A 22,617-nucleotide genomic window follows, 5' to 3' on the forward strand; every position below is an offset into this window, starting at 1 on the left:
GGATACACCATAGTTAATTATTCATCTGTTGATCAACATTTTGTTGTTTCCAGTTTGGGGCTGTTACAGATAAAGCCACTATGTACATTCATGCACAAATCTTTGTATGGACAAATATTTCATTTTCTTCTGGGTAAATAACTAGGAGCGAATGGCAAGATCACATAGTAGATGTATACTTAACTTTTTAAGAAACTGCCAAACTCTTTTCCAAAATGGTTATCATTTTAAATTCCTATCAGAGGTGTGTGAATGTCCCAGTTGTTCCACATCCTCTCCAGCACTAGGTGTGATCATGCTCTTCAATTGTAGGCATCCTAATAGATACGTAGTGGTATTTCATTGTGGTTTTTGTTTTTCTGCGGTCTTTTTTTGAAGACGATTAGCCCTGAGATAACATCTGCTGCCAATCCTCCTCTTTTTCTTTTTCTTTCTTTCTTTTTTTTTTTTTTTGCTGAGGAAGACAGGCCCTGAGCTAACTAACATCCATGCCCATCCTCCTCTACTTTATATGTGGGACGCCTGCCACAGCATGGCTTGCCAAGTGGTGCCATGTCTGCACCCAGGATCCAAACCAGCGAACCCCAGGCCACTGAAGCGGAAAGTGTGCACTTAACTGGTGTGCCACTGGGCCGGGCCCCTCGTTCTGGTTTCAATTTGCATTTCCATAACGACTAATGATACTGAGCATCTTTTCACATGCTTATTTGCTTCTTTGGTGAAATGTCTGCTCGAATCATTTGCCCATTTTTTTAAATTGACTGTCTCCTTAGTCTCCTCAATCTGGGACAGTTATTAAGTCTTTCTTGAACAGTCGGTGCCAGTTATTTTGTATAATATCCCTCAGTTTCATTTTATCTGCTGTTTGCTCATTATTAGATTGAGGTTACACATTAACAACCTTATTGAGATCTATGATTCCTTTTAATTTTTGTATATGGTGTGAGGTATGAATCAAAGTTCATTTTTTTTTGCATATAGATACCCAACCGTTCCAGCAGCATTTTTGGAAAAGACTGTCCTTTCTCTACTGAAATGCCTTTGCATCTTTGTCAAAAATCAATTGAGCAAGTAGAAAAAATGTTTTTAAAGAGAAGAAAAAAAAATAATTGTACATATGTGGGTCTATTTCTGGACTCTATTCTGTTCCACTGATCTGTTTTTCCATCTTAATGTTTTAATTCCTGTAGCTTTATAATAAGTCTTGTAATTTGGTAGGATAAGTTCTCCAATTTCGTTCTTCTTTTTTAAAGTTAGTGAGCTATTCCAGGCCCTTTGCATTTCCATTTGAGAGAATTAGCTTGCCAATTTCTACAAAAACATCCCTCTGGGATTTTAATTGGGATTACATTGAATCTATTGGTCAATTTTGGAAGAACTGACATTTTAACAATATGGAGTCTTCCAATCCACGAACATGATATATCTCTCCATTTATTTGTCTTCTTTATCTCAGCAATGGTTTGTAGTTTTCAGTGAGCAGATCCTTCGTCAGATTTATCCCCTAAATATTTTATATTTTTGATACAATTATAAATATTTTTAATTTCAATTTCCAATTGTTCATTGCTAATATACAGAAATACAGTTGATTTCTGTATACTGATTTTGCATATATTTGATTTTGATGTTTGAGATTTAATTGCTATCTCCCTAAACTTATTCTGGTTGTTTAATATTAAATTCTAGACTCTCAGGCCAAAATTTTAGGGAGGGGAAAAAAAGAAATATTCACTATAATCAATGTTTGTTACAGCCCAGGATAATTTCTTCAACCGCTTTGCCAGAGACAAAGCTGGCCTGCCCAAAAGGATAGGGACCCGAACCTCAAATAGCCCCTGGTTGCCTTTGGCAAGAGCCCAGACTTAGGCTGGGGGTGTTCTCATAACTCAAGAAGAGGAAGAAAAGGAGGTCTTTTCATGACTTGCTAGGGATCTTTTATCTATGATTTTATTAATTCTTTGTTAACTTCTTTCCTTTTTCAGTCTGTGCTCTTTATCATAATAATACAGTTCCTGTGTTTATTCCCACTCCACCTCCCCCATAAGGCAACCCTTCCTTTTATTTGTCTTAAAACAACCTCTCTCTAGCTCTAGAAATTACATGTGGTTTGAATATTTAGAGAATTTTGCAAACGTCTGTATTTAACTTATCCAAACTCTTAATGTTTTTCTACATCATGAAAGTTTTTGCGTTGAAGTAAAAAGAGCATTGAACTTGGAATCCAGTGGATCCCATCATCTAGTTGTGTGGCCTCTGGCAAGGTATTTAACCCTCCTGAAAATGTCTTCTTATCTTCAAAGTGGAGATGGTAATGGAACATTGTGAGAATTATGCAAAAAATAAATAAGCATTCCGTGAACTTGAGTTGAATCTGAATATCCTGCCTCCTCTTCAGATTGGAGAGCCCTCATCTGCCTGGTTAGCTCTCACAGGCTGCTATCCCCACCCCGCTGAAACATTGAGGCCTTCCAGTCCAATGAGGCCTTCCAAAGCACAGAGTTCCAGCTGTGGACACAAGAGTTTGGAACCAGGGTAGGATCATTAGTTCAACAAATACTGAATACCTTAGTGTAGGCCAGGAACTGAGTTACACACTTCACTTATTCATTACAGAAAAAAAATCATTGAGTACCTACCATGTACGTCACATGAATTATCCCTAATACTCATAATAATTCTGCAAAGTAGGCACTGTAACCCCCACTTTACAGAGGAAAAATAGAGGATGTGGCCCCTATCCTAAAGGCATTCATAAGCCACTTAAAATCAGTGATCAATAGACCTAAAAAGGTCTATTGAACGCAGACCACACTCTGGGCCTCTCAACTCTTTGGCCTTTACTCTGGGAGAAAGGGGAAGAAGAAGAATAGGGGTAGGGGGTGCTGAAGGGGTGGGAGGGCCAAGAGACCCCCTGGGGTGGGCTGGGCTAGCTCAGAAGTCATGGAGCACTGAGGGAGCCTCCAGAAGAGCTGCCATGTGCCCCTTCACCCCTCGCTGCCCTCACCCAGGACTGCTTTCGCTCCCACCAAAACACCTACCTTTCCTTGATCAATTCCAAATTCCTCCTAGGGGCTGGGAGCTGGGGCCCCAGAGCGGAAGAAGGTGTGGGCCCCCTGTTCGCAAAGCACTCACAGTCTAACTGGAAAAATAAGACACAAGAAAAGACAAACAAAGATGCAAGATAGCAACACAATAATGCAGATGAATTTAGAGGAAGGCAGCCAGCTGGCCAAGCAGGCAGGGAAGAGGTGGCAGAATTTGGTTTGTGGTGAGGGGCACGTGGGGAGGGTTTAGTCCTGTGAGCTGAAAGCTTGGAGTCCAGGGGAAGAAATGACCTCTGAGCCCCAGTTATGCTACACCTTCACTTCCCCCAATCTCAGTTCAGGCCCAGAGATGGGACACGGCCAGGGGGCTCTGGGGAAGATGATCCAACCAGCTGGCTAGATCAGAGTGTGCTTCCAGGGCCCTTGCCCCCATGGCCATGAATGCCAGATGAAGCACGGGTTCCATGGGGGTGAGGAGTGGGGACCCGGGGTGCCACTGAGGCCCTTTGAGGAGGAGAGAGTCACAGGAGCAGCCCTGGGACTCAGCAGGCCCACCTGGGAGGGTGCGTGGGGGACAGATGGCAGAAACCGGAGACTGGAGACCAGCTGAGTTTATCACAATTCCCATCAGGCCCACAGCAGACTTAGGCAATGTCATGATGCGGTCACTGGTCCTCCTCTCGGGGGCTTTCTGTCGTGGACTGTGCCACCACTTGTCTTTCCTCAGACTCAAAGAGTCCAGGGTCCAGGCAGGCTGCCTCCTTCACCCCTTGTTCTTAAAAGGAAGTCAGCACCCAGGGGTGCCATGGATTTGGAGGGACAGGCTGGGCGTGAGAGATGCAGAGCAGAAGGGATCAGGAGAACAGAGAGCAACGTGCAAGAAGAGGAGGAAGCCCACTGGAGGTTATTCACGGGAAGGGAAGGAACAGCCCAAGCTGGTTAGCCTTTCCACAGCCCTGGCAGAAGCTTTCAGCAGACCCTCTCACAGAGGCCAGGCAGAGTCCCAGGGATTTGCACCTTGGCCCACACTCCATCCTGAGCAATCACCACATGCTTCGGATCCCTGCTCTGGGCACTGAGGTGAAGGGCAACCCAGAGGGAGGAAAAGCAGAGTCCAAGAGCCTCGGTCTGCAAAAAACAGCCTGGCTGGACCCAGCACTCACAACACACAGCTCCGGACATCCACGCAGGAGGGGTGGGGAGAAAGGAAGTACGGCGCTGGGAGGGGGGTACTGGACTGTGGAACCCCGCTTAGACTGCAGGGAGGGACCAAGCTGGGCAGTGGGAGATCTGTAGGGGTGGTGGTGCTGATGTGGGAGTGAAGGGGGAGTTTGAGAAGGGAGTATTGAAGAGGGCAGTGGTGGGTGTGAGAGGATAGCAGAGTATAGGGCTTTTCTGCAAAATAACCAACAACAGAGGGGCACAAACATATTTAAAAAGCCACCCCAGGGTCCTGTGGGGAGCACTACCTTCTTCCCCATCCCCACTGCCCACAGGCCTTTCCATCTTAGTGAGGGGGCACAAGGTGGAGCCCAGGAGAAAAGCCCTAGCTAGAACCAAGTGCAGGGCAAAATAAATAGGGACAAGGCTTTGGGGACAGGACAGAGCTCTCCATCCCGGAGTCAGAGCTTGGGACAGGAGGTCACAGAGCCTCTGCAGAGTGGAGGAGGGCTGCCCCAATCTGCATCGGTGTCTCCGGGCCACTGGAAGACACTGCTCCCCAAATGCGTGTCCTAGGGCCCCAGGGTAGCTCTGAGGGGCGGTGCTGAGAGTGAAGTTCTTTTTATTTCGTATTTACCTAAAAGTTCAGGAAGCCCTTGCCGACATTCTGGCTTGGGGACCCAGAATTTAAATTTAGTCACTGCCCAGAGTCCTTGTTTTAGGAAAGAATGAGATGGCCATTGTTGCATAACCCGGAGCTGGGCGGGTGTGTGTTGCCACTGGAAACGGTCCTTCTCCCTCTAGGAAGGAAGGCTCAGCTAGGAGCACAGGGGCTGGGCGGGGACCGCCTGGAGCAGGGTGGTGGGGTAGACAGACCAGTGGAGTGAAGGCCAGTGAGCCGGCAGATAGAAACGCCCAGACCAGTAATGTCCAACGTCCCCTGGGCATAGCACAGCCTGAGGAATCCCAACCGATGATATTGGGAGGTGGCAGACAGGTTCTGGGAAAGGAAAGGGATGGAGGGGTGCATTGACCTGGATGAAGGTCTGGCTCTCTGGCCACTGTCCCCAAGAGCACCCAAAGTATGGGTTCCTCTAACTCTTGCCCCCCCCCCCCACGCCACCAATTTCGACTGGCCAGTTCCCCCTGTCCCTCCCTCCCAGGTGTTCAGCCAGTTCTCACCCTTGCACACTTGGCCCTCTGCAATCCTTCCGGACTCACATGGCCCCACCACAATGCTAGGGCTTCCGACAGTTCCTTCAAGGTGTGCCTCCCCGCCTTTCCCCGCCTCACCCCTTGCGCCACCCCCAACCTCTCTATCTTCCTAGCCCAGTCGCCCTACCCGTTTCCCCCGCAGGCTCATCTCAAGAGTACCCCTTGCCTCTCCTGGTTTCCCTTCCTCTCCTTTCCCTCGGCTTATTGTCTCCCGTCAGCAGCCGGTTCTCCCAAGACCCCATCAGCCATCATCTGACCCTTTCTCTCTTTCCATTCGCCCACCTCCCTCTCATAACCCCCCACGCCATCCCTTCTCTGGCCACTTGTAGATCGCCATCTTCTCACTGCCCACTCGCGTCCCCGCGTCCCCTTCATCCCTCCACACACATACACGAACTGGATTCCAGCTTTTCCCCTTCGTCCCAATCCCGTCCTCTCCTTCTCCCCTCCCCACCCTCCAGTCCCTCCAGCCAGCTGTCCAGCTCCCAAATTCCGGGCGAGATTCCCGGGAACAAAGCAAGAAAAGTCAGAGTAATTCGGGAAGTAAACAGAAACTGAGACGGGAGGGGGGAGAAAAGAGTGGGGAGGACCCAACTTGGGAGGGGGGGCCCTCTCCAGTCCCACCCAGTTTGGGGAATGCCTCAGCCTTCTCCCTCCTCCCCCTTCACCTGGCTCTTAAAGGGCCCGGCCCCTGACCGGCGGCTACTTAAGGCAGAGGGGCGGCGGCGGGCGGCAGCTGCGCTACGACTGCTCTAGGAGGAGCGGACCGGGCGAAAATCCTGACCATGACACCCCACAGGCTGCTGCCATCGCTGCTGCTGCTAACTCTGCTGCTCGCTGCCCGCACAGGAGGCGCCTTGGCCCGCTGCCCAGGCTGCGGGCAGGGGGTGCAGGCGGGTTGTCCAGGGGCCTGCGTGGAGGAGGAGGATGGGGGGCCGCCGGCGGAGGGCTGTGCGGAGGCTGGGGGCTGTTTCAGGAAGGAGGGGCAGCAGTGCGGGGTCTACACTCCTAACTGCGCCCCGGGACTGCAGTGCCAGCCGCCCGAGGAAGACGAGGCGCCTCTGCGGGCGCTGCTGCTGGGCCGGGGCCGCTGCCGCCGGGCGCGCGCGCCCTCGGGTGAGTCCGCGCCCCGCCCCCGCCCCGCCCACGTGAGACCCGCGTCTCCGCAGGCTGGGTGCTGCGGGGAAGGACGCCGGCCGCCTACACGCCTCTGGGTCCCGCCATGGACGCTTCCTTCTCCCCAACCCTGGGGGGCACATTTGAGGGGTGAAGGGGCAAGTACGGGGAGCGGCTAGAAGGCAGGGTGTGGCTAGGGGCCCCGGGGATGAAGCCTCAACCTTTTTTGCCTCTTCTATTTATTTTCTCTTGAGGGGAAAGGGGGGGGGGGTGTGCGATGGAGGAATTTAGGGCCACACCATATGCCACAACGGCCCAGCTCCTTCAGCCCTAGACCCCCAAGCTGGAGAAAGGTCCCAGATGCTGTTCCCAGCTTCCACTGGGAGAAAGAGGGAAGGGAACCCCAGATTCCCAAATCCTGCACACACTGAGAAATAGCTCCTCCTTTCCTCTTACTATCAGCATGTCCAAAGCACCTGAGCATGGGATCTAGAACAGAAGATGCCCCAAACCCAGAGTTGTTTCAGACTAGGCTAGGATCAGAAGGCAGGCGCTGGGGGCCCCAGGGGAGGGGGGCATAGAGGTGGGAAAAGAAGGAATCTGCCAAATCAGGGTTATGATTTAAAGCGGCTCAGAACCCTCTACCCACCCCACCCTACCCCAGGGAAGAGAATAGAAGGCTGAGTCACTGGGTGGGTGGGACAAAAGTGAGTCAGAATCCAATCCAAAAGATGGGGGCCAGCAGAGAGATGGGGAGGGCAGGAACTGCAAACAGCCCCCCGCCCAAGGGCATCTGAGCTCCTGGTCTCTTCCATGGGAAGGGATGGGGAAGTAAGTGGAGTTTCTTTCAGTCCCAAATGCCTGGATCCAGGCTGCTAGGGGTCCTCCTAGGAGGGGTGGTCTGGGTGCGTCGGGAGGCAGTTGGAGCACGGTCATGGCAGGGTGCTGCATGGAGGGAATGAGGAGCAAGGTCTGAGGAGTGTGGAGGAAGAGAGCTCAAACTCAGGATTGCAGAGGAAATGGCTCTTAGGTTGCAAGTAATGGGCAGATGTCACTAGAGCAACTGTCTAGGTTTGAGGACTGGGGGCCTGAGCAGAGCTTGTCTTTGGGCATGGAGAGGGAGAGACAATCCTTTCAGGGGTCACAGCATCTCATTTTACAGCTGGGGCAAATTCCTAGCAGTGCATGCACCCTTCCCTGCCTTGTCCTCGCCCTCACGCCCTGACTCATTTCCTCACCCCCTCCCATCCTGAGCTCTCCCCAGGCCCCCAGACACCAAGTGTGAAACTTTCTCCAGAGCCAGGAGCAGCCTGAGGTTGGAAGCCCGTCAGTCCCTGCACCTTTGCAACCTGCCCTCCACCCATCCTGGTTAAGGGCTGCATCGCACATGCTCCTGGGACCACTGGGGTTGAGCTGGGTTGAGGGAGAGGCCCCCACTGCAGTGCCCCAAAAGTAACCACGTCTCAGGCCTGGAGGAGTGGGCTGAGTCACAGCAGGGTCACAGCGGGGACACACATTCCACTTGGGTCCCTGCTGACCCCCTCCCACATCCTTTGCTCCTGTGCTGCGTCTCCCTGGCTTGGTGCACCCCCTGCTGGCCTCTGGTGGAATAGCCAAGGCTTTTCACCTCAAGCCCAACGCCTCCCACTGTATTTGTATTCTCCATTTTTGCTTTCCAAAGTGCTTCTCCCTTATAAGCCTTGATGTAAGGGAAATCTCACCATTTATCACAGAAGGAAACTGAGGCCAGGAGAAAGTAACAGTGGAGCCAGGTTCTAACCCCCTGATATCTACTACTCCCATAGCCCCTCTCTTCCTCCCACCTCAGGGGGTAGAGGTGAGCAAGGCTCTTTTCCACTTGGTTCTGGTCTTTGACATCTGGCTGATTTCTGGCCTCTTCCTCCCCCATTCCTCTTGCGGCTGCAGGGGAGAATCCTAAGGAGGGTAAACCCCAAGCAGGGACCACTCGCACACAGGATGTGAACCGCAGAGACCAACAGAGAAATCCGGGGACCTCTACCACTCCTGGCCGGCCCAATCCTGGGGGTGTCCAAGACACGGAGATGGTACGTTTGGGGCTGGCAGGGAGCGGGGTGGGGGGAGCCCTGAGACTCCCATCTGGACTGCTCCCCTGGGCTTAGAGAAGTCTCCCACGTCAATCCTAGGAGCTTGGCTGGTGGGGCCAGCTGGCTGTGCGAGGAGCTCGGCTGGGGCAGTTCTGAGCTGCTTGCTCTTGCTTCCCCAGGGCCCGTGCCGCAGACATCTGGACTCAGTGCTGCAGCAGCTCCAGACGGAGGTCTACCGAGGGTCTCACACCCTCTACGTGCCGAACTGTGACCATCGGGGCTTCTACCGGAAGCGGCAGGTGCGGCCACTCTTCTCCTCCCCTTGGTCCATCAGTCCCAGGATGGTCTCATGGGTGGGGGGCTCACAAAGTTGCATAAATCAGACACTGCCCTGCCTTTAAGGATCTCCCAACTTTAGGGTCCACAGAAACATAGAGAAGAACAACCACACACGGTAGTAGGGGAGTTAGCCTGCCTAAAGAATGACTAACCCAGGGGTTCACAAATGTGAGGCGCGTGGGAATCACCGAGAAGGCTGAGCTCCACACACAGCCTGAGAATTTGCATTTTGTTTCTATGTGTGTTTGTGAGGAAGATTGGCCCTCAGCTAACATCTGTTGCCAATCTTCCTCTTTTTTTGCTTGAGGGAGATTGTCGTTGAGCTAACGTCTGTGCCAGTCTTCCTCTAGTTTATGTGGGATGCTGCCACAGCGTGGCCTGACAAAAGGTGCTAGGTCTGCACTTGGGATCCAGGCCTGCACACCCCCAGGCCGCCAGAGCTGGAGAACTTAACCACTAAGCCACTGGGCTGGCCCCCTGAGAATTTGCATTTCTAACGGGCTCGCTAGTATTGTGGATGCTGTTGGTTTGGGAACCACACTTTAAGAACCGCCGTTCTGGCCTAGAGGAATGGGCACAATTCAGGGGGTAGAGATGGGGAGAAGCGAGGGAAGGGAACCCTGCGGGCTCTCTCAGATGTTTCTGCATACTCAGACTCAGGAGTCAACCCATCCCAGCCAGCCGGTCTGTCCCCAACCCCAGGCCCCTTCTGTCTCTCTGGCCAGAGCCTCAGTGGCGCCCCCTGACTGTATGCCTCTCTCCCCAGTGTCGCTCCTCCCAGGGGCAGCGCCGAGGACCCTGCTGGTGTGTGGATCGGATGGGCCAGCCCCTGCCCGGGTCCCCGGATGGCGATGGAGGCTCCCCCTGCCCTGCTGGGAGCAGTGGCTAAGGCTGGGTGGGGGGCTGCAGGGCCACCGGCAGAAGCCTGGGGCTGTCCTCTTGGGTCATTTGCTGAGTGATGAGTAACTCAAGGGCCCTGAGCCCCACATTCCACCTTCAGGCCCTGACCCATTGTCCCCCTCACCCCAGGACCTCGCACATGGAAAGATTGTTGGTGTTGGCTTGAGTCGTTAATAAAGTTGTGTTGGGGGGACTCTGGCCTACGTCTTTGTGTCCACGTGTCATACTTCTGCGACCCCTGGCCCTCCTCTCTACCCCCTTTCCCACCCCGCTGTCCTTTCCTGTCAACGACCCTCCGTCCTTCCCACTGCACTTGGGACGAAGGAGACAGCCAATGCGCAGAGGTTTCAAGCCTCACCCAGCTGCCTACCAGGGAGTGGGGGGCGGGAGATGCGGGGGAGACACTGAGGCCATGGCCTTGGTCTGAGGTCTAACGCTGACCTTTGGACACAGGGGCGAGGAAGGATTAATAGTTAATCCCCAGCAGGAACCCAACACAGAGGAACTCTCAAAGCTCTTCTGTTACATCCTATTAAAAAGGGAAGAAAATTATGTACCGAGCTCCTCCCCCGAGCCGGGCCGGGATCCTGTTCCCTTACCTGGACTACCTCCTTTTGTTTTTACAATAACCTCATGAGGTAGGGACTTTTGCCCCTGTGTTCCAGAGGAGGAAACTGTGGTTTAAAATACTTGGGTCACTTGCCTGAAATTACACGGCGGATAAATGGTATCGGGAGGACTTAAACCCGGTTCTTCCGTATGTGACATTATATGACAATGCCCCGAATTCCTTAGATGCTGAATAAGTATTTGTTTTGCCTCTTTTCTGTCTACCTGCTAACCTAAGTGGCGGTAGGGATGAGCTGAGGTTCAGGGGCCCTGGCACCTAGCACTTCCTGGAGGGGCCACAGCTGTCACAGGTGCAACCCCATCAGAATATTAGTCACATGCTTGTAATACTTTCAAGTTGAGGAGGTTCCTTCACACCCCTTATCTCATGATCTAAGGCAGCTAAGCGCACTGACACCTGGAGATGTATCTGACTCCTCCCCACCTTCAGCGTGCTGGGAAACAGACTGAAGGCAGGTCATGCTAGGTGATGAGGTGCACCTGCCCATGATGTGCACCGATGTATTGCCACCATGCCTGCAGGAAGGAGAGCACGCTGGGGGCTGGGCATCTGGGTGGTGGCTGAGCTGCTGGGGGGTTGCACCCAGCTCGGCACAGCCAGCAGAGCTGAGCCTGTAGCTGAGAAGCAGCGCTGCCCCCCACATCAGATAACCTATAACCCCTCCTCTTGAATGGACTTTAGTCTTAGCAGATGAACTGAGTGAGATAAGAGCTCCGGCAGGCCAGGCTGTGAAGGAAGGGAAGGAACACTCAACTCGGCCTGCTGCCCAGTCAAGACTCCCATCATGAAGCCAAGGGCGGCCCGACCACAGAAGAGAGAAGGGCAGAGGGGAGAGCAGGAGGACCCACCCGCCGGAGAAGGTGAGCCCCCTCGGGGAGTGCAGAGAGCTCAGGTGGGGTTGGGGGTGAGGACGCACTGTCGAGAGGGGGTTCCTGCTGGCTACCTTCAACCCTTCCTGCTGTCCCAGAGGCCAGGGAAGGCAGATGCTAGCCTCTGCCCCTAACTGCCCGGCTGGGAGAGGCAGGAGGAAAGGGATATTCAGAGCTGTGACCCTGTCTTATCGTTCTGACTCTAACCCCAGAGGATGAACAGAGTAGCTTCCTGTTCCCTAGGTACCATTTCCAGTAATGTCATCAGGCTCCCTGCTTGCGAATGGCCTCCTCACCCCCTGCAAAGATCACTTCCCCTCTGACTGTCCCACCCATGATACTAGATGTGGACCGGTGAGGGCAGAGAGGCTGCTGAGTATACAGAAAGCGCTTCCTGGACAGAGGATGCCCCTGGGTTTACAAAGGGCAGCAGAACCCTGACTCCTTCCCCTTGAGTGTGCCCTTTGACCCCCTCCTCCTAGGAAACACTGAAACGCACAGAGGCTCGGACTTGGTGCAATGGACCCGACGTATGGAGGTAAGGGATGTCAGAGGTCAGAGGTCAAGATGGACAGGTCCTGGAGTGGAGAGAGGTAGCGGTGAGGACCTGTTTGGTGATAAAGACAATCTGTTCGTAGTTCAAACCCTTCGGATCATGTTAGAGGTAATGGTTAAGATAAAGGGGTTTGAAACACAGGTCATCAGGGAAGGGGCCAAAACTCAGCCAGTGAATAGTCTTCTGTTAGTGGGGCTAGAGGTCAGGAGAGGGAAGGCTGGGGTCAGGGAGAAGCCAGTAGGATCTGAGATGACAAGGTGGTTGAGATTCAGACCCAGGGACTGGAAGTGTCGCTCCTGCTGTCATTCGTTGACCCTCACTGCTGCCCTCGGAAGCCAGAGCAAGATACCTTGGGGGACCTCTGAGCAGGAACCGTGCTTGTTCATCTTTCTCTCCAGAGCACTTAGCAGTGTGCCTGGCACGGAGAGAAGCTCAGTAAGTTTGGTGAGTGGGAGATGGCTGACTGGACGGAGGGACAGTGGGACCTGCCCTGCTCTGTCCCGTAGGCTGTGAAGACACAGTTGCTGGAGCAAGCGCAGGGCCAGCTGCTGGAGCTGCTGGATCGGGCCATGTGGGAGGCCATACAATCCTACCCTCCCCAAGGCAGACCTCTGTCCTCCATTCCTCCAGATTCCTTGAGCAAGTGAGTCTGAGGAGCCAGGCGGCTGGGGAATGGCTGGAGTGGGCTCCTCCAACACAAGGATCGTGAGCCATAAACATGACCTCATGCACTCTTTGCCAGCATTGGCATGACCTCAACTTCAGCCTTTCCTCTTCTCCCCTCATGGCCTCTGCCTTCCTGACACTGCTCTCCACTGCTGTGTCTTGCTCTGCCCTGGCCCTGACCTTCCACCTGGTCCTGTCCTCTGGCCCTAGCCATGACCTGCCCTCTGCCCATTGCCTCCTTCCTTTGGGTCCTGATCCAGACAACTGTCTCAATTCAGGACCCGGGAGCCAGCCTTGGAGAAAAGGAAAGTTTTCGTCATCCGCAAGTCCCTGCTTGAGTAAGTCAGGGGAGAAGACGGGGGATGGGAGGAAAAGAAAGGGCGTAGGCTGGGGGTCCAGGACACTTCATTTCTCATCCCCAGGCTCTAGGTAGCTTGGGGGAGAACTTGGAGAGGGTTTCCAAGTTCAATTTCCCCATGTGCCCTGAAAGTGAAAGAAAAGCCACCAAGATAAGAAGTCTCTGCTCTGGAAAGAGTTGTGGACTTCTGTGCCCTTAGCTGGAAGTTATCAATCACTGGGCCCCATCTGCACATGTGTACAGTGCCTGAGCTTGTCCACACGACCTTGAGGACCCTCCACACTGACATTCGGGCTCCCTGTCCCTCCAGCGAGCTTATGGAGGTGCAACATTTCCGTACCATCTACCACGTGTTCATCGCCGGCCTGTGTGTCTTCATCATCAACACCCTGGCCATTGACTTCATCGATGAGGGCAGGTAGGCCCCCCCTCCTGCCAGGGATGGGCACACAGGTCAGATCAGAACCCCGGTCCCCAGTATTCCGCCTGCCACTGGCCTGAGAGAGCAGAGGTGCCCCCTCTGATTATTGGACATGCATCAGCGTTGCTTCCAGCAACCTCCCCACCTAAACGCTCTCTTAGACTTCTTCCTTCCACAGCCTTGGATGGCCCTTGGTCTGTCCTCCCAGGATCAGCCGCTCTGGGGACACTACACCTCTCCTCAAAGACTGCTCAACTGGAACCTTGTCCTGAGGCAGATAGACGTGTGTGCACACACACATGCACATTTTACACCCCACTGCTCTCACACACTCCTTTCCGAGTCAGTGCTGTTCAATTCAAGTAACCTCCACTGAGCACCTCCTAAGTACCAGCCCTGGAGAGTGAGAGATGAAGGGCAGACCCCATCCCTGTCTGGGAGGCCCTCTCAGTCTTGTGGGGAAGACAAACACACACGCAAGTGCCTTGGTGGGTCGTTTCCCCCACAGAGCATCCCCACTGGGGGGACAAGCCTCAGAGGGCTGTACACCCTGGGGGTCTGTATTTGCACGCCACCCCCTCACCCTAAGTAGGGCTTAGGAAGCAGTAAAAGGAAGAGGACCAAGGCTCTGCAGCTTAGCAACAGCACTTCCTTTTGGTAAAATGGTTGTTAATTATAGGAGTATCACAAGGATCAAATCTCAGTAAAAAGTTCAAATACACGTAAAGTGACAGTCCTCCTTGGCCACCCTCCTCAATCCCAGATGCTCCCGAGAGGTATCATTTTTAACAGTTTTGAGAACTTTCCTCCAGAGCATTTTCCATGCACATGTACAGAAGAGCCAAGGAGCTGTCTTGGGGGGGGGGGGGGAGGTTACACAAATAAGATACTCACTGTACCTATTGTTTTGTTTTCACTCCCTAACAACCCGTCTTGGAGATCTTTCCATGTCAGCCCATTGTTTCTACATTGAATTACATTGTTTCTAGTGACCGCAGAGTCTGGAGGTGCCAGGTTTGTTCATTTGGTCCTTTACTAATGGGCAGTTGTTTCCATTTCTTCACCGTTGCAAACCATACACTCTCAGCTAAGCAAACAGAACATGCAACAACCTGCTTTCTAGTAACTCGAGTCTACAGCTACTGACGCTCCGAAAGAAAACGATCGAAAATCGTTTCGAAATTCCATTCTAAATACCTGGTACCCTAACACCTGTGCCATAGCCAGCACTGAGCCCTTCTGCCACACCTGACATTCACAGAGGGCTCTGAAGTCCTTGGAAGCAAACCCGTCCCATGGTTGAGTCTCCTCGGGCCACACCTGTGCTGGCAGAGGTGCCACCTTGAACACCTCCAGAGACCCGAGCTCACCACCTTCACGGGATGCCTCAGTTTCACTTCCAAGAGCTCTGACTGCAGGGGAGGGACCAGGATGAGTACACATTTGTCGACTTTGTCCCCCTTCCCCACTCCAAGGCTGATGCTGGAGTCTGACCTACTGATCTTCAGCTTCGGACAGCTGCCCTTGGCGCTGATGACCTGGCTCCCCATGTTCCTGTCCACTCTGCTGGCGCCCTACCATGCCCTGCGGCTGTGGGCCAGGCCCCAGGTCGGAGGGGCCTGGACGCTCGGGGTGGGGCTGGGCTGCCTGCTGCTGGCCGCCCACACTGCGGTGCTCGGCATCCTCCCGGTCCATGTGGCCGTGGACTATCAGCTCCCGCCGGCCTCCCGCTGCGTCCTGGTCTTTGAGCAGGTGATGGGGGTGCCCCTGTGAGGGAGGGCGTTCGATATAGGATTGGCGGGGGAGGAGCCGGTCACTGGGGCCAGAGTCCGTTGCGAGGGCTTTGAGCTAACCAGCAGGCTCCAAGGAAATGTAAACGAAACGAGCGCTGCTTTGCAAATATAATCGGACTCCACAGAGTCACAAGGGGTTTGTTGGGTGGGGGCTCCAGCCTGGCCTTTCCTGTAGCGCTTTACCCTCGATTCATCACAGCTGCCATCGTGTTAGGCTGCAAGGCAATCCGACAAAAAGATAAAACATAGGCTCTGCCCATACAGGTTTTACAATCTGCCAACTTCTCTCCCCGTAAACGAAAGCACAGAGAGGTTAAGTGATTTGCGCAAAGCTACACAGCAACTTAACCTCCCTTCCACTCCATGTCAGGTCAGGTTCCTGATGAAAAGCTACTCCTTCCTGAGAGAGGCTGTGCCTGGGACCCTTTGTGCCAGAGGAGGTGAGGTCTTCGGCTTACCAAGCTGTGAACTCAGTTGCAGAATCCTCATAGAAGCTCTGAATTCCTAAGCCCATGTTCCCCACTGGGCACAGCTCTGGCCTCCAGCGGGGCTCTGGGGGCCTTAGACATGAGGCTTTCCCTGGGCTCACCTCTGAGAGAGGCACTTCTGTTGCCCAGAAGTTCTGGCACTTTCCTATCTCCATTTCTAGCCTGGAAAGACCCAGGGCATGAGAACCTTATGTTAGGAAGTCAAAACAGAAAGAGAGGGAGAATGGGCGGTGGAACTTGTGGGCCCAAAGGAAGCTTGGGCCCTAGCAGGTCCTGCACCAGAAGATGGGGTGCCTGGAATGGAAGCAAAGAGGGGCGTTAGAGAGCGGGTTCAGCTCCTGCCCAGTCTCACCCCCCCACCTCTAGCCCCAACATCCAGCCCCTCTCCCCCCGCAACCGCACCTCTGCCCCCTCCAGCTCTCCACTCCCCAGTCCCACCGCCCTTCCCCAGCCACCCGCTGCCTCTGCCTTCCCCCTTCTCTGATGGACCCCTCTTACTCCTCCCCAGGCGAGGGGATCCGGGCCCCCAGTTTCTCCAGCTACCTCTACTTCCTCTTCTGCCCCACGCTCATCTACAGGGAGACTTACCCCAGGTAAGACTCGGCACCCCTTCCCCAAATGCCCAGACCCATCATGGGGCGCACCTCCTCCTCTCCTCCCTGAGGTCCCCAGCCTCTCACCAGACACTGGCCACTTTCCCAGGAAGCATCCCATCATAAACATGGGAAATAAGTGGCAGGTGGATTACCCCTCCTCCTTGCCCAGCCCATGGTGACAGGAGGGTGACCAACTGTCAAGGTTTGCCCGGGGCTGTCCCGGTTTCAGCACTGAAAAGCCTAAGTTCTAGGACATGCCTCAGTCCGGAGCAAACTCCAGATGGTTGGTCACTTTAGTTGATACCCAAGCTGAAAATCCATTTGCCATCTCTGTTATGGAAGGGGCAGTGTTCTAGATCCCCACCTCCCCAGAAAATCCGCCCAGGCCTGGGCAATGGAGGGCGCTGTGGAGAGAGGGCCTGGAAGCTGCGCCAGGCCTGCGCAGGGGACGAGAAACATGTAACCCCATTGCCACTGCAGGACCCCCAACGTCAGGTGGAATTATGTGGCCAAGAACTTCGCGCAGGTCAGAAGATGGGGTGGAAGGGTGGATCACCTGTGAGTCACGGTGGCTGCAGGGCATTAATGGGAGTGAGGTGGGGAATGCCCGGGGAGGAGGTCAGAGGGTGGTGCTAAGAGAAGACGCAGATGCTGGGCCAGAGTCCCATTCCAGAGGGAAGGGGCAGCTGCCAAAGTTATGGCCAAGTTCTGTGTCCGCCGCCCCATGTTCTCTGTCTCCCACTCCCTCCCCAGGCCCTGGGCTGCGTCCTCTCTGCCTGCTTCATCCTGGGCCGCCTCTGTGTTCCTGTCTTTGCCAACATGAGCCAGGAACCCTTCAGCACCCGTGCCCTGGTGCTCTCTATCATGCATGCCATGTTGCCAGGTACGCCCACTAAAGGCAGGACTCGAGAAGGCTGCACCCTTGGTAGGCTTAGTGGGGACCCCCTCCTCTGTCGCCTCTCTTTACCTTCGGTCAGTTTCAACACGTTCTCCCTCTGAATCTCCCCTCACATTTGTGCCCTCCTACCACTGCTTGCTGTCAGGGGCTCAGTTCAGGTTGCTATCTTCTCCCCTCTCCACATCAGCCTCCTGTCTCCCTACCACCCTAATGCTTGCTCTCCCCTCCGCCCCTGATCTTGCTGCCCAGATGAACTGCCCTCCTACAGATTAATCATTCCCTACCCTCTTTCAAAAACTCTGGTGGCGCCCCATCGCTGGTATCTCCAGATAAGATTCGAACCCTTGGCCTGGCATTCAAGGACCCGTCCCACAAAGCCCTAGCCTATTAACGGGAATTCTCATCCTAGTGCAGCTCAGCTGTTCCTTGAAAGGCGTGCATTTCCATGCCTCCGGGCCTTTGCTCATACTGGTCCCTCAGCTTGGACCGCCGTTTCCCCATTTCCCAGCTGTGAAATCCAGTTTCTTCTTGGAGGCCTGTGGCTGAAATGCTCCCTCCTCTAGGAAGCCTTCCTTTTTATCCATCCATCACGATGACCCACCCCTTGCTCTGCACTCCCAAGCATATCAATGGCCACCATGCTTAGCTCCCAATACATTTGCGCTTGATGTGTGGTTGAACATGTCTCTCTGTCTCCATCTCTGCCTTTCTCTCTCTCCTCTCTCTCTCTCCAACCTCTCTGTGAACTCCCAATGGCCAGGGGCTTTGAGATTCATCTCTGTATCCCCAACATCTGGCATGGATTTTGTGAGCAAATGGATGAATTAATGAATTAGTAAATGACTAATAAATAATTGGTAAGAGGTGGGGCCCTGGGTGCTAGGCGAGGGCTCCTCAGAGTTTCCTGGGGGTTCCTGGTGGGCCAGTCTGACCTGCAGCCCCTTGTCCCTATTTGCCAGGCGTCTTCATGCTGCTGCTCATTTTCTTTGCCTTCCTCCACTGCTGGCTCAACGCCTTCGCGGAGATGCTACGGTTTGGAGACAGGATGTTCTACCGGGTGGGGCCTGGACCTGGGCCGTTTGGGAGTTGGATGCAGGAGGGCCGGAGAGGAACCGGGGGAGGATGGTGACTGTGTTGGGTGTCACTTCAGCTGTGCTATCATTCTCCCACAAGGAGAAATGTGCTCCTCTGAGTGTAGTTATGCCAACCCTCCACCTCCTGATCACCGGGCTAGCTGCCTTTGTGTGGATGGTACTCGGGAATCTTCTCCTGAGCGGGGGAGTAGGAAGGAGGGACCCCAGCTCCCCAGAGGGAGCGGGGGGCAGTGCTCGCCAGGAGCCAGGCTTTGTGGGAGAGCATGGGACAGGGTGCAGGTAACAGGGGGGAGGGCTGGGGCCTGGGAAGAGCCAGTACCTTGATGCTTCCCTCCTTCCCCCAACCCTGACCCCATCCCTGTCCCAGGACTGGTGGAACTCTACGTCCTTCTCCAACTACTACCGCACGTGGAACGTGGTGGTCCACGACTGGCTGTACAGCTACATATATCAGGATGGGCTGCGGGTACGGGCTCTGCGGACCCCCTCAGCTCCCGTTAAGGAGCCTCTCTGGGACAGCCTCTCCTTCCCTCCCTCTGTACCCTTTCCAGACTGAGGGGCCCCCTTGACTTCCGTCTGCCTCCATTCTACCCTACCCAATGGGTGGAAAAGCCTTCTTATGATCTAACTTCCTCCCTTATCCTTAACTCCACTCCCTCCATGGGGCATTTCTCCCCTTCTTAGCCTTCTAAGGAACATGCATATAGCAATTTCAGTTCTCAAGAGTTTTCACATGCATTTAATCTGCACAGTAACCCTGAGAAATAAGTATTATTATGCCCCTTTTCAAAATTCCATCTAAGGCCTAATGGGCTAATAAAATGCCCTTAAATAAGATTGATGTCAGCCCTTCTGACCCCAAATCCCATATTCCTTCCATTGCCCCACACACCCTCCTGGCTTCCTTTGCGAGGGAGCTCTTTGTGGAGGAGTCTCTGAGAGACTCACTCCACCTGCCTCCCTCTGGCCCTGCCAGCTGCTCGGAGGCCGGGCCCGAAGGATGGCCATGCTGGGCGTGTTCCTGGTCTCTGCAGTGGTCCATGAGTACATCTTCTGCTTTGTCTTGGGGTTCTTCTACCCCGTCATCCTGATGCTCTTCCTTGTCTTTGGAGGTGAGCTTGGCCTCTGTGCCACTGGAGGGGGAGCCATCCAGAGGGAGGAGGCCTGGGCTCCTGCTCCTGGAGATTCCAGACTGATGGGGGAGGCCACACACCCAAGACAGAAGGGGATGTGCGTGCCTTCTGGGGAGAGGCATGAGGGCTGTGAGAGTTGGGGTGGGACAGACTTGGGAACAGGGAGTGGGGCAGCATCGGGAAGCAGTAAGGGGTATCCTGGGGGATGTGGGAGAAGATGTCTGATTGGAGAGGAGCATCTGAGCAGGGCACCCTTAGAAGGAGACAGAAGGGTGAAAACTGGTGTGGGGTTCGGTGGTTCAGTATGAGATCCAGGGTATTAAAGTGTAAACTGAGGAATCCTGGTTTTACAGGAGCCACTTGAGACCTCCCTGGGTTTCTAGGCACCCCAATGGTGCCTTCCTGTTCCGTCTCTTCCCAGTGCCCTGGGATGGTAGGGCAGCCAAGGAGAGAAGGCACAGGTGTCTGGAGCTGGGGTGACAAGCTTTCCTCTTGCACCAGGGCTGCTGAACTTCACGATGCATGACCGGCACACGGGCCCGGCATGGAACGTGCTAATGTGGACCATCCTTTTTCTGGGCCTGGGCATCCAGGTCAGCCTGTACTGCCAGGAGTGGTATGCACAGCGGCACTGCCCCCCAGCCCAGGTAAGGGACCATGACCCTCACTCAGCTCCCCACCCAAGAGGACATGCTTGCCCTTCCCAAAGCTAGCCCCCTATTGTTGCCCAATTCAACAGCCTTGGTCAGGGGCCAGGACCTGGTTTGAGGGTGATGGGTACCCATGTCCTGGATGCGCAGGGTGGGTACTGGGAGGGAATTATTTCACAACTCACCCTTCTCTGGCACAGACAACCTTCTGGGGGCTGATGATACCTCGATCTTGGTCCTGCCATACCTAGAGGTCAGGGCACCCTCACTGCCCCGATGATACCACCAAGTTCTTCTCTGCCTGCAAAGCCTGGGACCAGGGCTCCTCTCTCTGCGCTCCCAGACCTCGCTCTGAGTCAAGGAGGCCTGGCATGCATGACCCCACCAGCGAGCTCTAGAGACTGAGGTCTGTGGACCTGTGGGCAGCTGAGCACAGACTCAGAGCAGTGGTGGCTCTTGAGCCCCCATCCCCATGGAGTGGGCCCAGGGCCCTCTCCACCCCATGGCTGTCCGGACTTGGGGAGACTTGAAGGACCATACAGATTGGGTGAATGTGGGGTGATTTACAGAAAATGGGGCCACCAAGTTCTGAGAAGTGTTTGTTTCTTTCTTTATCCTCCTTCCAATATAATAATAAACTCTTTGTCTCTTTTTATTCATTCATTTGTTCATTCATTCATTCATCATTTGTCGAAGGCCCTCTTTTCACAGACATAACTGAAGAGTTGTGTCTGCAGAGGTAAGACTTTGTGGCAGGAGGGGCTTAGGGTCTTGGGTGACGTCCTGCCTTGCCTTTTCTGTGCCACCCACCTCTCCCCAAAACCTGGCCTCACCCCCCTCCTTCCACTTCTACTCCTTCTTCAGCTCACATTTCCACACCCCTTGAATCCTTCTGCTCCTGGCAACCTCTGGAACATTTGGACAGGGCACACAGCAGGCCTCCTCTCCTTCAGCAGACCTAGGAGAGTGAGCCTCAGTCTCCACAGCTATAAAATGGACGTTAAATTTAGGAGTGTCCTGATGTACGGGGACAGAAGGTCCAAGTATTCTTATTCAGAACCATTCCAGAAACCAGACTATGTGGTCACTCCAAGGGGAGGGCCATCTCTGTCCTCCCTACATGGGTCCCCCACCTAACGTGGTGCTGGGGAGACACCGGGATCAGGAAAGGGGGAACATTAGCCCCAGGGGGACTGAGGACCAAACAAACCAGGGTCCCTATGACGGGACCCTGAGATGGGGGATCTTTTTTTTTTTTTACATGTTAACAGTATGATTGGATATCTTTTCATGTCAATAATATAGATCTATTTCATCATTTTTAATTACTGCATGATATTACATTCCATGTCTATACTATAATTTACATAACTAATTACATACATTTCAATTGTTTCCAATATTTTGCTCTTATAAACAATTCTGTGATAAGCTTCTTTGTGTACATATACACATCTTTGTGCATTTTCCTGAGGGAATTTTCTAGAAGCAGAATTATTGGAACATTGGGTGGTATTACTCCAAATTTTGTGCACATTGCCAAACTTCCATCTAGAAAGTTCCTATGAATTTACAGTGTATGATATTGCCATTTCCCCGCCCCCTTGTCGATACAAGGTTTTGTCAACTTATTTATTTTTGCCAATCTGATAAGCAGAAAATTATGTCTATTTTCTTTATTTTGCATTATGATCACTACTTTAAAAATTGAATATATTTTCCTATGTGTACCAACCATTTTTATTTAATATGTTATCTACTTTTAATAGACTTTATTGTTTAGAGCAGTTTTAGATTCACCACAAAATTGAGTGAAAATCCAGAGATTTCCCATATACCCCCTACCCCCACACATGTACAAAACCTCCCCCATTCTCAACATCCCCACCCTAGTGCTGCACTTGTTACGACTCATGAACCTACATGGACACATCATTATTACCCAAGGTCCCTAATTTACCTTAGGGTTCCCCCTTGGTGTTGCATTTTCTATGGATTTGGGCAAATTTTTTTTCCAGGTTTATTGAGATCTTATTGACGTCTATGAAGTTTAAGGTGTACCATGTGATGATTTGATACATGTATATATTGCAAAGTGATCACCACAATAAGGTCAGTTCCCAGCTCCATCCCTCACATAGTTACCGTTTGTGTGTGTGTGTGGAGATGACATTGACGATCTGCTCTCTTAACAGCGTTCACGGATAGAACACAGTATTAAGTGTAACCACCATGCTGTGCATTGGATCCCCAGGACTTACTCATCTTACAGCTGGGAATTCGTCCCCTTTGACCAACATCTCCCCATTTCCCTTCCCTGCCAGCCTCTGGCAACCACCATTCTGCTCTATTTCTATGAGTTTGGCTTTTCTAGATTCTGCATCTAAGTGAGAACATCCAGTATTTGTCCTTCTCTGTCTGACGCATTTCACTTAGCATAATGCCCTTGAGGCGGTTTGGACTCATTTATGATGACACATCTCCACCTTTATAGAAGTTCTTTGCCTAAAAATAGGTCTCATATATATTGACATCTATTCAAGGTTCTATACTCTATCCACTGATCTATTTTTAGCCCAATGCCATAGTGTTTAATTACAGTAGCTTTAGAAGATGTTCC

General features: G+C 53.1%; 2 protein-coding genes and 1 long non-coding RNA gene across 3 annotated transcripts; 2 read left to right on the forward strand and 1 right to left on the reverse strand.

Annotated features, from left to right (window-relative positions):
- Positions 1 to 503: 503 nt before the first annotated feature.
- LOC139041546 (uncharacterized) lies at positions 504 to 5,829 on the reverse strand. Its single transcript, XR_011496875.1, has 3 exons — positions 3,603 to 5,829; positions 3,042 to 3,142; positions 504 to 2,508 (listed from the first exon to the last, which is right to left on the reverse strand). It is a non-coding gene; the product is annotated as an uncharacterized lncRNA (long non-coding RNA).
- A 117-nt stretch (positions 5,830 to 5,946) lies between these two features.
- Positions 5,947 to 10,047, forward strand: IGFBP6 (insulin like growth factor binding protein 6). Its single transcript, XM_014847494.2, has 4 exons — positions 5,947 to 6,539; positions 8,466 to 8,605; positions 8,785 to 8,904; positions 9,711 to 10,047. Exons 1-4 carry the CDS (start codon positions 6,209 to 6,211, stop codon positions 9,831 to 9,833), a joined length of 714 nt encoding a protein of 237 aa, XP_014702980.1. The 5' UTR covers positions 5,947 to 6,208; the 3' UTR covers positions 9,834 to 10,047.
- Positions 10,048 to 10,177: 130 nt separating this feature from the next.
- SOAT2 (sterol O-acyltransferase 2) lies at positions 10,178 to 20,656 on the forward strand. The gene is made up of 15 exons (XM_014847495.3): positions 10,178 to 11,335; positions 11,827 to 11,882; positions 12,407 to 12,543; positions 12,845 to 12,904; positions 13,235 to 13,342; positions 14,821 to 15,097; positions 15,509 to 15,578; positions 16,135 to 16,219; positions 16,703 to 16,748; positions 16,976 to 17,105; positions 18,080 to 18,177; positions 18,582 to 18,680; positions 19,191 to 19,326; positions 19,849 to 19,994; positions 20,198 to 20,656. The coding sequence occupies exons 1-15, from the start codon at positions 11,260 to 11,262 to the stop codon at positions 20,246 to 20,248; spliced, it is 1,575 nt and encodes a 524-aa protein (XP_014702981.2). The 5' UTR covers positions 10,178 to 11,259; the 3' UTR covers positions 20,249 to 20,656.
- The last annotated feature ends 1,961 nt before the right edge of the window (positions 20,657 to 22,617 follow it).

The sequence above is a fragment of the Equus asinus genome, chromosome 22 (assembly GCF_041296235.1).
Source record: "Equus asinus isolate D_3611 breed Donkey chromosome 22, EquAss-T2T_v2, whole genome shotgun sequence".
NCBI classification, from domain to species: Eukaryota; Metazoa; Chordata; class Mammalia; order Perissodactyla; family Equidae; genus Equus; species Equus asinus.

Excerpts from the sequence above, each read along its gene's own strand:
- IGFBP6 (XM_014847494.2), top strand. The coding sequence starts at position 6,209 with ATGACACCCCACAGGCTGCTGCCATCGCTGCTGCTGCTAACTCTGCTG. Across the intron at positions 6,540-8,465 it reads CCGGGCGCGCGCGCCCTCGG|GGGAGAATCCTAAGGAGGGT; the intron begins GTGAGTCCGCGC and ends TTGCGGCTGCAG. Across the intron at positions 8,606-8,784 it reads GTGTCCAAGACACGGAGATG|GGCCCGTGCCGCAGACATCT; the intron begins GTACGTTTGGGG and ends TTGCTTCCCCAG.
- SOAT2 (XM_014847495.3), top strand. The coding sequence starts at position 11,260 with ATGAAGCCAAGGGCGGCCCGACCACAGAAGAGAGAAGGGCAGAGGGGA. Across the intron at positions 12,905-13,234 it reads ATCCGCAAGTCCCTGCTTGA|CGAGCTTATGGAGGTGCAAC; the intron begins GTAAGTCAGGGG and ends CTGTCCCTCCAG. Across the intron at positions 19,995-20,197 it reads GGCACTGCCCCCCAGCCCAG|ACAACCTTCTGGGGGCTGAT; the intron begins GTAAGGGACCAT and ends TCTCTGGCACAG.